The 17118-nt window shown below is 36.9% G+C and overlaps 1 protein-coding gene across 1 annotated transcript in view; it reads left to right on the top strand.

Moving 5' to 3' along the window:
* Positions 1 to 17118, top strand: part of lama4 (laminin, alpha 4) — a 126279-nt gene that overhangs the window by 60292 nt on the left and 48869 nt on the right. Inside the window, exons 15-20 of the mRNA XM_061900367.1 lie at positions 3278 to 3426; positions 8452 to 8593; positions 8678 to 8771; positions 8850 to 8966; positions 13405 to 13590; positions 13824 to 13963. Coding sequence (XP_061756351.1) covers positions 3278 to 3426; positions 8452 to 8593; positions 8678 to 8771; positions 8850 to 8966; positions 13405 to 13590; positions 13824 to 13963 — 828 coding nt within the window. The remainder of the gene's footprint in view (positions 1 to 3277; positions 3427 to 8451; positions 8594 to 8677; positions 8772 to 8849; positions 8967 to 13404; positions 13591 to 13823; positions 13964 to 17118) is intronic.

Genomic DNA, 17118 nt, shown 5'->3' with positions numbered 1-17118 from the left:
TTGAGATTTTAACAAATGTAAAGTGCGTTACAAATGTAATTCATTATTATTATTATTAAGTACAAAACAAAATGTACAGTTCATTAAAAGCATTTATTATGGTATAAATGTCAAAGGTTACATTACTATCATCATAAGCAGGGGTCCCCAAACTTTTTGACCCGGGGGCTGCATTGGGTTAAAATAATTTGGCTGGGGCCGGGCTGTTTATATATACATATATATTAGGGGTGTAACGGTACACAAAAATTTTGGTTCGGTACGTACCTCGATTTAGAGGTCACGGTTCGGTTCACTTTCGGTACAGTAAGAAAACAACAAAATGTAAACTTTTTGGTTATTTATTTACCAAATTTGTAAACAATGGCGTAACATACATATACACACAGGGTCCATTGCCAATGTTAATGTGGTCAACATATATAAAATAAAAACTAAATAAGATAAGGCTCAGAATGGTTTCTTAACAAAACCTTTCTACATAAAAAGTGCTTTTTTTGATTGATTGATTGAGACTTTTATTAGTATATTGCACGGTACAGAACATGTTCCGTACAATCGACCACTAAATGGTAACACCCCAATAAGTTTTTCAACTTCTTTAAGTCGGGGTCCACGTTAATCAACATTAAACTGCCTCAAGTTGTTGCTCAGATGACTGGCTAACTTGGCAGTAAGAGGATATATGGGCTTATTGTTCTTCCACCATAGAAAAATTTAGTTTTTAATTCAATACAGCAACCCCCTGGGACCACGAAGGGACAAGCGGTAGAACATGGATGGATGGATGATATTAAATCAGCTGCTATAAAAACATTTGTTATTGCTTCGGCCCTGCCTGACCTGCCGAGGAGAGGCTGCTTGAATGCGGAAATGACATGTTGACAGAAGCATACCCTAATGCTGCTGAACAATGTCGGCAAACCTCCGTCCTCCATTGTTGTATCACACCGCGTAGCCAACGTCTTCCCAAACGGGAGATCTTAACGAGGTAGGAGGGTCTTCCAGCTCTGGCTTTTGCATGTTGCCCTTGCCCGGTCGCTGCTAGCCTGCCGTGTGTGGTGCCTCGCTCTGCATTGTTTACACAACCTGCGGTGCGCTACCTAATATGTCCGTGTGGAAACTCGTTCGGCACACCTCCGAACCGAACCGAAACCCCCGTACTGAAACGGTTCAATATACACGTACCATTACACCCCTAATATAAATATATATATACATATATGTATATATATATATATATATATACAGTATATGTATATATATATATATGTATATGTATATATATATGCAGTATATGTATATACTGTGTGTATATATATATATATATATATATATATATATATATATATATATATATATATATATATATACATACACATATGATGTCACGTCATCGATTGGAAAATGCATTTTTAGTTAATGACATTTGCCTGAGCGGCTAGGAGACTGAGAGTAACAAGCAACAAGCGGTAGAAAATGGATTAGAAAGGACAGATTAAAAATAAAAATAAAAAACGCTGCCGGGCCGGATCTGGCCCGCAGGCCGTAGTTTGGGGACCCCTGATCATAAGTATAACAATCCACATTTTGTATACCAGGGGTCACCAACCTTTTTGAAACCAAGAGCTACTTCTTGGGTACTGATTAATGCGAAGGGCTACCAGTTTGATACACACTTAAATAAATTGCCGGAAATAGCCAATTTGCTCAATTTACCTTTAAGAAATTAATATATATATATATATATATATATATATATATATATATATATATATATATATATATATATATATATATATATATATATATATATATATATATATATATACTGTATATATATATATATATATATGGGTATATATATATATATATATATATATATATATATGGGTATATATATATATATATATGGGTATATATATAAATATGGGTATATATATATATATATAAATATGGGTATATATATATATATATATATATATATATGGGTATATATAGAAATATGGGTATATAAAAATGGGTATTTCTGTCTGTCATTCCGTCGTACATTTTTGTTCCTTTTACGGAAGGTGTTTTGTAGAGAATAAATGATGAAAAAAACACTTAATCGAAGGTTTTAAAAGAGGAGAAAACACAAAAAAAATTAAAATAAAATTTTGAAACATAGTTTACCTTCAATTTCGACTCTTTAAAATTCAAATTTCAACCGAAAATTGAAGAGAAAAACTAGCTAATTCAAATGTTTTTGAAATTTTTTTTTTTAATAATTTATGGAACATCAGTAATAATTTTTCCTGATTAAGATACATTTTAGAATTTTGATGACATGTTTTAAATAGGTTAAAATCCAATCTGCACCTTGTTAGAATATATAACAAATTGCACCAAGCTATATTTCTAACAAAAACAAATCATTATTTCTTATAGATTTTCCAGAACAAAAATTTTAAAATAAATTCAAAAGACTTTGAAATAAGATTAAATTTGATTCTACAGATTTTCTAGATTTGCCAGAATTTTTTTTTTTTTAAATTTTAATCATAATAAGTTTGAAGAAATATTTCACAAATATTCTTCGTCGAAAAAACAGGAGCTAAAATGAAGAATTTAATTAAATTTACTTGAACATTGTTTTCAATTGTCAGGAAAGAAGAGGAAGGAATTTAAAATGTAAAAGGTATATGTGTTTAAAAATCCTAAAATCATTTTTAAGGTTGTATTTTTTTCTCTAAAATTGTTTTTCTGAAAGTTATAAGAAGCAAAGTAAAAAAAAATAAATGACTTTATTTAAACAAGTGAAGATCAAGTCTTTAAAATATTTTCTTGGATTTTCAAATTCTACTTGAGTTTTGTCTCTCTTAGAATTAAAAATGTCGAGCAAAGCGAGACCAGCCTGCTAGTAAATAAATAAAATTTAAAAAATAGAGGCAGCTCACTGGTAAGTGCTGCTATTTGAGCTATTTTTAGAACAGGCCAGCGGGCTACTCATCTGGTCCTTATGGGCTACCTGGTGCCCATGGGCACCGTGTTGGTGACCCCTGTTTTATACTATTGAAGTGTTGACATAGCTTGGCCCCCTCTCACTCTTAATAAGGGCTTTTGGAACATCTAGTGGACACATTTAGAACAGCAGTTTGTTTCATTGAAAATTTTCAGCCCTTTTTTTATACTTGGCAAACTTGTTTGCGGGCCTTATCGTTTGACACCCCTGATGTAAAGCAATACGTGCTTGTAAGTGCTTATAACCCAGTCCCTTCTTTGCTTTTGTGGACAGAACATTACACACTACCATGCTGCCATTGATGGCGCTGGGCAAAAGCTGATGGAGAAGATGGAAACACTCTCATTGGCTGATATGGACTTGGTTCAGAGGGCAGATGAGCATGCAGAAGAGCTGGAAAGACAAGCCACCACACTGGAAGAGTAAGAGAAGTGTGTTGTTATCTGTTTAGTAAAGTCTTCTTTAATGTACTAATGAAACACAACTAATCCCACAGTTTCCCGCTAAATGTTTCAGTTCTTTTGTCGGTTTGGATGACATTTGAAAATTCAGATGGAGGAATAAATTAAACTCCAGCGTGTTGATTAGTGGAACGAAGAGGAAAAAACATTGCAGCAACTAATATTCAAAAAACCCAAAACTAGTGAAATGATTATGTGTCGTTTTTATTATTGTATAACATGTTGGTCGCAGGCAAGCAAAATTACACTGAGGCCATTGGAAACTTTGCACAAACAATCGCTCAAAATCCTTGACCAAAAACCACAACATCACCATCACTGTTTAGTTCTCCAAAAATATAGACTGTTAAACTTAGCTAACATTCAAAGATTAGCATAAATACGAATGGCCCATCGAATCCTAAATAGCACTGCACCTGCGCCATTTAAGCACTTTGTCCATTTTACATCTGCTGTGACAACTAGAAACACACGAGCCTCCACCAGGAGGCAGTGTAGCGTACCCAGATGTAAAACATCTTTTGCACAATCGGCCTTTTCATATAAAGCCATAAAGCAGGGGTGTCAAACTCAAATACAGAGCGGGCCAAAATTTTAAACTGAACGAAGCCGCTGACCGAGGTTGAACAATTTAATCCTTCAATAGGGACCCAAACAAGTTTTGCATTGAATATTGACCAAGCAAGGCTTCTATAACGTTATAGTGACATGCAAAATCGAGTTTTAAATAATAAAAATTAAAACATATCAATGGCATATCAAATAAAATAAAAATACAAATTGAATGCCTCTTTTCGGCGGTGGGTTTGAGTTGGGGCGGGGTTTGGTAGTAGCGGGGCTGTATATTGTAGCATCCCGGGAGAGTTAGTGATGCAAGGGGTTCTGGGTATTTGTTCGGTTGTGTTAATGTTGTGTTTATGTTGTGTTACGGTGCGGATGTTCTCCCGGAATGTGTTGGTCATTCTTGTTTGCTGTGGGTTCACAAGTGTGGCGTATATGTATAACAATGTTAAAGTTGTTTATACAGCCACCCTCAGTGTGACCTGTATGGCTGTTGACCAAGTATGCCTTGCATACACTTGTGTGTGTGTATGAGCCGTATATATTATGTGAGTGGGCCGGCACGCTGTTTGTATGGAGGAAAACCGGACGTGGCGACATGTAGAGAACGCTAAAGGCAGTGCTTTTACGGCCCGCCCCCAATATTATTGTCCGGGTGGAAATTGGGAGAAATTAGGCAGGGGCACTGAACTTCGGGAGTCCCCTGGGAAAATCGGGAGGGTTGACGAGTATGAATATTAGTGGTGAATGCGGTGTTACAGCGGCGGGCCAGTTCTAATGTTAATTTGATATTGCCTCAAGGGCCAAATTAAATTACACGGGGGGCCAAAGTTTGACACCCATGCCATAAAGGAATGGAACGACCGCACAACAAACTTGAAAAGTTTAACAGAATACTCTTCATTTACAATTGAAGTTAAAAAGTGGCTTTGGAGCAATCAAAACTGCTAATCTAACGCCTGTATTACCAACACTGCTCTTAACAAAGTTTAATTTCTATTGGACTGTCTGTATACGGATAAAACAATGACAGCGTTTGTCGAGACAATGCATCAACAATCTTTTTATTGAGCAAAACTGATTACGGTTGCCCGTAACCACACCAAAACAAAATCAGCAATAAAACAACTATCTAGAACTGGGGTGTCAAACTTGTTATCTTTGGGGGCTACATCGCAGTTATGGCTGCCCTCAGAGGGCCACTTGTAACAGTGATTAATATATACATTTCAAATTGCTTCATTACACAATTATTTGGTATCAGGAGCAGAGGAGCATGTTCGGCAGCGCACAATCACAGAGTACTTACAAACAAACACATTGTGTACAAGGAAAAAGGAGAGTGGACACATTTTGGCTTAGAAACTACAGACAAAGGTGACATTAAAACACTAAAAAGTCCTCAGGATGGGTGGGGTGCTTTAAGACATGGTTAGCTGATTAGCGACTAATGTCCAGCCGCAGTCGGCAGTGTTTCAGCTACCGTATTTTTCGGAGTATAAGTCGCTCCGGAGTATAAGTCGCACCTGCTGAAAATGCCTAACAAAAAAGGGAAAAATACATATGTAAGTCGCACTGGAGTATAAGTCTCATTTTTTAGGGGGAAATTTATTTGATAAAACCCAACACCAAAAATAGACATTTGAAAGGCAATTTAAAATAAATAAAGAATACTGAACAACAGTCTGAATAAGTGTACGTTATATGACGCATAAATAATCAACTGAGAAGGTGCCTGGTATGTTAACGTAACATATTAAGGTAAGAGTCATTCAAATAACTATAACATATAGAACATGATATATGTTTACCAAACAATCTGTCACTCCTATTCGCTAAATCCCATGAAATCTTATGCGTCTAGTCTCTTGCGTGAATGAGCTAAATAATATTTTTTGATATTTTACGGTATTGTGTTAATAATTTCACACATAAGTCGCTCCTGAGTATAAGTCCCCCCCTGGCCAAACTATGAAAAAAACTGCGAATTATGGTCCAAAAAATACGGTACTTCTAAATCACTAATCCTCGCCTTCATGGCGATGAATAAACTGACTTTCTTACAAGTATCATCCCTGCAAGACGAGGAATAGCTAAACATGCTTCACTACACTACACACCGGATCACAATGTAAACAAATACCATGGGTGGATCTACACCTGACATTCACTGTAATGATACCAAGTACAGGAACGTATCAAGTCAATATTACTATGGTTACATCAATATTTTTAGCATCATGAAATCTTTTTTCATTTAAAAAAAAAAAAAAATCTTATGTTTATTAACCCAGGGAATATGTCCCTGTACACATGAGGACTTTGAATATGACCAATGTATGATCCTATATGTGGTATCGAAACAATACCTAAATTTGTAGTGTCATCCAAAAATAATGTAAAGCATCCAAACAACAGAAGAATAAGTGATTATTACATTTTAACAGAAGTGTAGATAGAACATGTAGTAAATGAACAAGTAGATTAATAATTCATTGTCTACCCCTAGTCTTTAAGAATTTTGACAAAATAATAAAATGCGAAATGACACAATAGGTTACTGCATACGCCAGCAGACAAATTAGGAGCCTTGGTTTGCTTACTTACCACTAAAAGAAAAGTTGTCTCGTATGTTCACTATTTTATTTAAGTACACAATTGCAATAAAAAACATTTGTTTAATGTACCGTAAGAATTTTTGTTAAAATGATGCCCTTTTTTGTGGCACCCTTTATTTAGAAAAATATCAAAGTGTCAAAATACATTTTGGTTCTGGTACCGGTACCAAAATATTGGTATCGGGACAACCCGAGCAGATTTAAATAAAAGTAACATTTGTGCCCCCTTAATTACATTGATAGGTTATCATAATATTCTATTTTTGAATCCATTTACCGTATTTTTCGGACTATAAATTGCATTTTTTTTCCTAGTTTGGGCAGGGGTGCGACTTATACTCAGGAGCGACTTATGTGTGAAATTATTAACACAATACCGTAAAATATCAAAAAATATTATTTAGCTCATTCACGTAAGAGACTAGACGTATAAGATTTCATGGGATTTAGCGATTAGGAGTGACAGATTGTTTGGTAAACGTATAGCATGTTCTATATGTTATAGTTATTTGAATGACTCTTACCATAATATGTTACGTTAACATACCAGGCATCTTCTCAGTTGGTTATTTATGCGTCATATAACGTACACTTATTCAGACTGTTGTTCAGTATTCTTTATTCATTTTAAATTGCCTTTCAAATGTCTATTCTTGGTGTTGGGTTTTATCAAATAAATTTCCCCCCAAAAAATGCGACTTATACTCCAGTGCGACTTACATATGTTTTTTTTCCTTCTCCGAAGCGACTTATACTCCAAAAAATGCAGTAATTGCAATAAAAAACATATGTTTAACGTGCCATAGGATTTTTTGTTAAAATAATGCCATGTTTTGTGGTACCCTTTATCGAGAAAAGTATCGAAAAGTATCAAAATACATTTTGGTTCTGGTACCTGTACAACCATGTTGGTGTCGGGACAACCCTAGCAGGTTTAAATAAAAGTAACATTTGTACCCCCTAAATCAGTGGTCCCCAACCTTTTTGTATCCGCGGACCGGTCAACGCTTAATAATTTGTCCCGCGGGGGAGAATCCTTTTTTTTTTTTCTTTGTCATGAAAAGGGGACGTTTTTGTCATAAAAAAGGGAGGTTTTTGTGGTTGGTGCACTAATTGTAAGTGTATATTATGTTTTTTATGTTGATTTAATAAAAAAAAAATTACAAAAAATCTATATATATATATATATTTTTTTTTAATAAAAATGAATAAAAAATTATTCTGCGGCCTGGTACCAATCGGGCCACGGCCCGGTGGTTGGGGACCACTGCCCTAAATTACACTGATAAATTATCAGAATATTCAAATTTTGAATCTGTGTCAGGATTCAGTTGTGATTCCGCTTTTGACCACCTTTAAGCTACAACCTTAATCAAGGGTGCATCCATTTATACATGATTTGAAAATTATGGTCAGTGGGCATGATATTCACTTTGGAAAGTTTATGATTGAGTCACTTTGGACAGCCAAACTGGTGTTCCAGCAGTTTCCAGTTCACAGCAAGCTGGAGCCTCGGTAGTTACTGATTTCCTCTTGAAAATGCCAACCAATTTCCTTCCATCTGAGGGTGACGGTATCGGTTTGTTCTTTGACAAAGTGGCGACACGTCCAATACCTTGGACTTATGTACAATTTCAGAATCTGCTGTTGTTTAGAAATGGCTCTTAATGACTTTCCCAACTTGTGTAAATCTATAAGTCTCCTTCTGAGACTGTCACTGTCTTTGGACGTTCTCATAGTCTTGAGTATTGGTATTTAAGAGATCATAATCATAAGGTGAAAACAACTGTTCTCTCTTCTGCTCCAGGGATCTGAGAGAGAGTGATGCCAATGGCTTTGTACAGAGGGCCATCAGTGCCGCCAACGTCTACACTAACATTGTGAAGTACATCAACAACGCTAATATTACATCACTTACCACTTTGAACTTGTCCCACACAGCAGATGATGTAAGTTGACAGAATACGCTGCACACCTTATGTGTATGTTTGTAAACATTCTCCTGCTTTGACCTCTTGTGTTCCATGCCTCAGTCCACCAAGGAGATCAACATGCAGCTTAAGGGTCTGGTGGTAAACAGCGACAATGTGTTCAAGGAGTCTGTTTCATTGCATTCTGAAGAAATAGGTTCGCCACATTCAAACATTGCTTGTAACAACAAGGCAAGATGATCCCCTCACTTTTTTTTTTTCTTTTTGATCCCAGAGGTAACAGCCGAGGTGGCTGACAAGTTGAAGTTCCTTGAGGAAACGAAACAGACCTTGAATAAGAACACCAAAAAACTGGAAGAAGTAGTGCTGGACATTAATGAGTTTCAGACAGGTAAGCAGAGAGCATTTCCAGACAATACGTTGCGTGCTTGTGTAGGTTCAGTACAGGCCCAAAGTTTGGACCCACCTTTCTCATTCGATGCTTTTTCTTTATTTTCATGACTATTTACATTGTAGATTGTCACTGAAGGCATCAAAACAATGAATGAAGACATGTGGAGTTATGTACTTAATACAAAAAGGTGAAATAACTGAAAACGAATAACAATAGTTCATCTGTTTGTCATCCAAATAGGAAATAGCCTGCTAACTAGCAAAACTTCAGGTGTTTAATTTAGTTAAATTTAATTAACAGTTTACCACTGGTGAGTTCTGTGGAACAGCTATATTGGGCTTGTATGATAAAAAAATAAAAATAAATCACAAGTATTTTAAACATCTGGCACTTTCACGCTAAAAATGTAAAAAATGTAAAAAACAATATTTAATTTTCCAGGTTTTAATTAAACATTTTTGGTCATGCTGCATTAACATATGCTCATTTTGAACTTTCATGCAGAGAGGGAAATCACAACTAAGTCAATTGACCAAAACTGTATTTATTAAACAGTTATTCAGCAGTGGCACAAACATTTTATGTCATTTCAAAACAGAAAGTGCAAGATTGTCAGATACATTTTAAAACAAGCTATGAGTGCACTTTTTTGCATGATGTCATTAAGATGACATATCAAAACAACACTAAATTAAAGTGCACTTTTTGTACAGAACGCCACTACAATAGTTTAAAACAAATAAAGTGCACGTGTGTGCATGATGTCACAGAAGATATTTCAATAACTCAAATAAAAATGAGCTGCATGATAGGAAATCAAATCGCTATGTGGTAGGTTACTGTGGATGTTATCTCCTTATGTTGTTCACAATTTTTCATACGGTGTTGATGTGGAAATGGTTGCCTCGGCATTTTGTGGTGTGGCACCAAATGGAGATGTTGACATGCGGAGTAAGCACTCCTCATTCTCTATTAGGTGACTTTTCAAATGATGCTACATATTAGCAGTACTGCTACTTTTTGTAGCAACGCTTTTGGCCCACACTTGACACATTACGGTTGTCTGTTCGACATATTCCCACTTGAAGCCAGGGCCGTCACTAGACCTAATACTGTACTGGGGCACACCTGGGGTACAAATAATTCATGTGAGCGTACAAAGCGCGCAAGCAAAAACACTTTTAGTACTTATTTATCATAAAAAAATACATAAATAGTGCTTTAAACTATGAAATCATATCAGATTATGTTGTATGGATCTTTGATTAACCACCTGAGATTAACTAATGCATTTGACCTACTTGTGCACTTTTTTACTCCAGACTTCTAAACTGCTACTGGTAAAAGCAAAAATTTAACATCAAATTTAACATCAAATTTAAGAAATTTAAACAAATTTTAACAAATTTTAACCAATTTAACATCTACAAAAGTACAACAAAAAATAAAGCACCCCAACATCTCTAGGTTTTTTTATATTATTCAATTTCCATTTATGGCAATGTTGCTAATCCTATTTCAGATACACAAAACTATAAAATATACACTAAACAATAAAGCCACAGTAGTAGAATAAATGAACAACTGTTGTGTGTCTGTTCAGGGAATCATTTTCTGAGAAGTAAACTGTAACGTCTCGTTTTCATTTTTGCAAAGTGGTCAATCACTCTGGACCAGGGGTCAGGAACCTTTTTGGCTGAGAGAGCCATGAAAGCCAAATTTTTTAAAGTGTATTACCGTGAGAGCCGTATCATATGTTTTAACACTGAATACAACTAAATGCTTGCATTTTTTAAGTAAGACCTACATTTTTAGAGTATAAGTCTTATATTTTATATCATTTTTATTCTGAAGCTAACCAATAATAAATAAAATACTTATTTGGCAACACTAAATGGGCCCTAGTGTGTGAATGTAAGTGTGAATGTCGTCTGTCTATCTGTGTTGGCCTTGTGATGAGGTGGCGACTTGTCAAGGGTGTACAGCACCTTCAGCCCAAATGCAGCTGAGATAGGCTCCAGCAACCCCCGCGACCCCAAAAGGGACAAGCGGTAGAGAATAGATGGATGGCCTTCTTACCATTGATGTGACTTATTGAACAGGTGCGGTTGAAAACGGATGGATGGATTAAAATGCATAACAATGTTTTATATGATAAACGTTATTTTTAACACCGATTACTGGCGGAATTATTCATTACTAATCGTGTTAAGTAATGTCACCTCAGATGTATTTGAGAGCCAGATGCAGTCATCAAAAGAGCCACATCTGGCTCTAGGGCCATAGGTTCCCTACCCCTGCTCTGGACAGACATTGAAATATTACAGTAACTGTTATACAGTTGACCAGTGGTTCCCAACTGGTGGGTCGTGACATAAAAGTGGATTGTGTGTCATTTTCAGTGAGTCACCGTCAGATATGTGCATGGAAAAAAAAAAGTTAAGGGAGAAAAAAATCAAATTGTGGCAACAAAACCAGATAGCCATTTTTCTAGTGACTATTAGTGAGTATTTTAGCAAAAGGCAAACCGACTAACAAGTTGGAGGAGGACTCAGGACAGACATGGAAATATATTTTTTTTAAATCTAAATGGGGCAACAAAACCCGATATTTTCAGCCATCATTCTGGAAACAAATACAGAAATGTTACTATTTTTTCTGGAAACAAAACCAGATGCTTTAGCTGTAGCCATTTTTCTGGTGACAAAACAAGATTATTTTAGTCAAAGTCACACCGATTAACAAAACAAGTCTACTGTGCTATTTTTCTGTGAAATAAACTTGAATGATTTAAAAATTTGGCTCACGACTTGATGATATGGAAAAATATTTTTCTACCTCAAGATAAACCATTTGAGAAGCACTCAACTCACACATGCTTACTCCAAATCATCATTGATGCAGAACCAACAGACAATAACCAACATTATGTTTCATGTTCATTGGAAATTCCCCCGACAGCTCGTACAGCAAATGAATATGTTTGTCTTGATACAAGGAATAAGGTTAGCTAACTTAGCATCAACTTAAGACAATAATGTTGCCTAGCTAGCTAGGACTTCACTTACATCTCTCTTTCCTGCTGCTTCTTCTCTGCTGCGGGCGAATAACTTTCTTAATTCCATCTATGAGTTACAGTTTGAGTCAAATCAAAATCAAAATAATGTAATTAACAAATTGTTGTTGGCTAACGTTACCTACCTCACGCAGTGATTCGCACCCACCCCCCCTCTCTCTCTCTTTCTCTCTCTCTCAACCGAAGTCTCGATCCACACGTAAATAAATTACCATATTAAGTAGCCATGTGCTCATTGTTTCGTGGAGTGAATACAGTAGCAATCAATTACCATACTATGTGCGCTGTTGTCTATGTTATGTGGACTTCAAACTCTGAAGCGTTTTTTTTTATTGGTGAAATTTTTACTGGGGCACTGCAGATCAACAGTGGGGCACGTGCCCCAGTGAAATATGTCTGGCGACGCCCCTGCTTGAAGCTAAACCACCGCCAGACGATGAACCCCCTGCTGTTTTTCTTGGGAATTAATTCTTCCTTCATTTGTTACCAGATTCGCACCTTCTTTCTCTCGCATTACCACTCGCACCATAGCTAACGTTACCCATGCTGCTGCCTCGCTGCTCTGCGAGAGCATGTACGTATGTGACGTATGTAAGACGGTGCGCTTGCTGTCTGTGAGAAGGACAGACAACAATGCCAGCAGCTAAAAGCAACTGCGTAAGAAAGTATACTCTAATATCACGATATAGTCATTTTCTATATTGCAGAGACAAACCCACAATATATCGAGTATATCGATACATCGCCCAGCCCTAATTTCTACCCTTATTGAGACATCAACAAGGAAAAGTACCTTACTTATGAAGACCGGTGAACAAGTTAGAACCGAAATCATGGTCACAATATGGTGGTGAAAGCTATCAAAATAGGGTGGTCCCAAAAAGGAGGGATTTTTCAAATTGACTCTGTGTCGGTTTTAAAAGTGCTCCCCCTCTGGTCAATATATGAAATAACAGGTGTGTCTAAAAATTTTAAGTGCTCCCTCTCTGGCCAACATATGTAGTAGCAAGTGTGTGTTAGAAATTGAAATGTGCCCCCTTTGGCAAGAATGAATAAAAAATGAAAAAAATGTATATAGACATACTGTAATAACTTGAAAAAAATAATGAAGATTAAAAAACAATTACAAACATGAAATAAAAAAATTAAAAAACAGTTTACCTTTTTTATGTTTGTATAGTATGTATATATTATTAATGTTGTAAATACAAATCTTTATATATCTAGTAAAGGTGGTCCTAAAGAGGTAGGGATTTTTCGGAGGTCTCAAGAGGGTAACAAATACAAGAATGTGTGTGTGTGCACGCACATGCTTCTCACCTACTTTATAAATGACTCCTCTTCTGTAATCTTTTCTAGACCGAACCCCTCAGCGACTGGAGTATACGCTCAAAGTGGCTGAGGAAACTTACAACCACTCAGCAGAAGTGCTTAAGACCATAACCCCTATCAGTAACAAAGTGGAGGAATGGGCCAGTAATCTGAGCAACAATAAATACTCTACCACTGCATACGAGCAAGCCATCGTCTCTGCAAGGGAATCAGGTGAAGTATCTTTACTACTGTACTGCAAAATGCATAAAACTTATTGAAGTCCTTAGTCATTCAGCAATCAAACTCCAGACTTAATAATGGCCATGAAACTGCTAAAGTCCTAGATAGTATTACACTGTATGTGCATAACATTTCCTAATTCACACCCATATTTTTCCCCAATGCCATTACATTGAACCATAAGTAGGGAGTGACTAATTTTTGTTAAATGTTCTTCTGCGCAGTGGAGAACCTAAATGTTCTTGTTCCTGAACTGTTGGAAAAACTGAAGGTGGTTGAGGACAAGAAGCCAGTGAACAATATAACGGCAAATGTCATGAGAGTCAGAGAGCTGATAGCGCAGGCCAAGAGTGTGGCAAAGAAGGTGAGTCCACATCAAACCAATGGGCTACATTATATCTCAAAAATCAAATCACACTAGTACTTTCAGACAGTGTTGCCCATCGAGGTGCGAATTAAAGATGTACAAACCCCGTTTCCATATGAGTTGGGAAATTGTGTTAGATGTAAATACAACCAAATACAATGATTTGCAAATCCTTTTCAACCCATATTCAATTGAATGCACTACAAAGACAAGATATTTGATGTTCAAACTCATAAACTTTCTTTTTTTTTTCAAATAATAGTTAACTTAGAATTTCATGGCTGCAACATGTGCCAAAGTAGTTGGGAAAGGGCATGTTCACCATTGTGTTACATCACCTTTTCTTTTAACAACACTCAATAAACGTTTGGGAACTGAGGAAAGTAATTGTTGAAGCTTTGGAATTCTTTCCCATTCTTGTTTTAAGTTAAAGTTAAAGTACCAATGATTGTCACACACACACTAGGTGTGGTGAAATTTGTCCTCTGCATTTGACCCATCACCTTGATCACTCCCTGGGAAGTGAGGGGAGATGTGGGCAGCAGCGGTGCCGCGACTGGGAATCATTTATGGTGATTTAACCTCCAATGCCATCCCTTGATGCTGAGTGCCAAGCACGGAGGCGATGGATCACATTTTTATAGTCTTCGGTATTACTTGGCCGGGGTTTGAACTCCCAACCTACTGATCTCAGGGCGGACACTCTAACCACTAGGCCACTCAGTAGGTATTATGTAGAGCTTCAGTCGTTCAACAGTCCGGGGTCTCCGCTGTTGTATTTTACGCTTAATAATGCGCCACACATTTTCGATGGGAGACAGGTCTGGACTGCAGGCGGGCCAGGAAAGTAGCCGCACTCTTTTTTTACAAAGCCACGCTGTTGTAACACGTGCTGAATGTGGCTTGGCATTGTCTAGCTGAAATAAGTAGGGGCGTCCATGAAAAAGACGGCGCTTAGATGGCAGCATATGTTGTTTCAAAACCTGTATGTACCTTTCAGCATTAATGGTGCCTTCACAGATGTGTAAATTACCAATGCCTTGGGTACTAATACACCCCAATACCATCACAGATGCCTGCTTTTGAACTTTGCGCCTATAACAGCCCGGATGGTTCTTTTCATCTTTGGTCCGGAGCACACGACGTCCACAGTTTTTAAAAACAATTTGAAATTGACTACAGAACACTTATCCACTTTGCATCAGTCCATCTCAGTCGAGCTCGGGCCCAGAGAAGCATTTCTGGGTGTTGGCTTTGGCTTTACATAGTAAAGTTTTAACTTGGACTTACAGATGTAACAACAAACTTTAGTTATTGACAATGGTTTTCTGAAGTCTTCCTGAGCCCACGTGGAGATATCCTTTACACACTGATGTCAGTTTTTGGATGCAGTACCGCCTGAGAGATCGAAGGTCACGGCCATTCAATGTTGGTTTTAGGCTTACGTGCAGTGATTTCTCCAGATTCTCTGAAACTTTTGATGATATCACGTACCCTAAATAGTAAAATCCCTAAATTCCTTGCAATAGCTGGTTGAGAAATGTTGTTCTTAAACTGTTCTACAATTTGAATTTTTTTTACAAAGTGGTGACCCTCGCCCCATCCTTGTTTGTGAATGACTGAGCATTTCATGGAAGCTGCTTTTATACCCAATCACGGCACCCACCTGTTCCCAATTAGCCTGTTCACCTGTGGCAGTGTTTGATGAGCTTTCCTCAACTTTGCCAGTCTTTTTTTAAACTTGTGCCAGCTTTTTTGTAACACGTTGCAGGCATCAAATTCCAAATTAGCTAATATTTGCAAAAATTAGGAAAGTTTTCCAGTTCGAACGTTAAGTATCTTGTCTTTGCAGTCTATTCAATTGAATTAAGTTGAAAAGGATTTGCAAACCAATCAATCAATCAATGTTTATTTATACAGCCCTACATCACAAGTGCCTCAAAGGGCTGCACAAACCACAACGACATCCTCGGTAGAGCCCACATAAGGGCAAGGAAAAACGCACCCCAGTGGGACGTCGACCATGATGACTATGAGAAACCTTGGAGAGGACCATGTATGTGGACACCCCTCCTCCCCTACAGGGGGGCAGGGGTTTAAAAGCTTTAAATACAATCATTGTATTCTGTTTTTATTTACCATTTACAAAACGTCCCAACTTCACTGGTTTTGTTTTTTGTATTTGCATCTAAATGCAAAACCTGATTTTGTTGACTTGACATCGATATGCGAATTGGAGATGTAGTCCAAGTCAAAAGATGTCAACAATATAGTAAAACACATAGGTGCTACCTCTGGGTAGAAGTTTGTTTCAGTGTCACAAGTCATACCTTTTAAAAATAGCATCACTTATTTTAAATGAATTAAAATCAACTTAATCTGTCCTTGGTTTTGATTGATTGATTGTTTGATTGATTGAAACTTTTATTAGTAGATTGCACAGTTCAATACATATTCCGTACAATTGACCACTAAATGGTAACACCCGAATAAGTCGGGGTCCACTTTAATCAATTCATGGTTGCCACAAAAGCACACAGTTTTAACATGTAACATGCCTTTGAAAAAGAATAACAAACTTTTAGTTAAGAGTTTAGTAGAACCAATTATCATAGTTTTATTAAGTAATGTAATAATATGTACAGCATTTACTTTTGAAGGCAGACTTCTATAGAATCTTTTTCGAGCTGCTTTTCCGTCAAACACGCCATCAGCAGCTTCTCCATTTTTTATGAATAAATTTTTGCCTTTTAGATGCTGTTTTAATGTCTTTATATCGACTGAACCTTTTTCGCTATGGTGCAGACTAGCAGTGCAACGCTCCAACTGCTTCACCATATCATATTCGATTATATTTCTTGAGTGATTTTTTCTTTAATTCAATGGATATCAGCCACTTCTTCTCAGCACTGTCCTGTACACTCACGTTCTTTGTTCTCAAGGTTAGAAAAACAAAATTAGGTCTTGCCAGCAACAAGTTCTTGATAGCAAATATGGTCTGTTTTGTTTGGGTCTTGCGGGGTTCACTGCCATTCGCTACAGCAAGGGTCATAAACTAGAGCTTAACATTTAGCTGAGAGATAGTTTGTAATCCTCGTAAGATAGGGCCCTTGAATCCTGAATTACTACTTTAGAAATGCATGTTCAGGCAT

This window comes from Nerophis ophidion, linkage group LG05 (genome assembly GCF_033978795.1).
Source record: "Nerophis ophidion isolate RoL-2023_Sa linkage group LG05, RoL_Noph_v1.0, whole genome shotgun sequence".
NCBI classification, from domain to species: domain Eukaryota; kingdom Metazoa; phylum Chordata; class Actinopteri; order Syngnathiformes; family Syngnathidae; genus Nerophis; species Nerophis ophidion.
The sequence above is the reverse complement of the archived record's forward strand: the minus strand, read 5'-3'. Positions and strand labels throughout refer to the sequence as shown.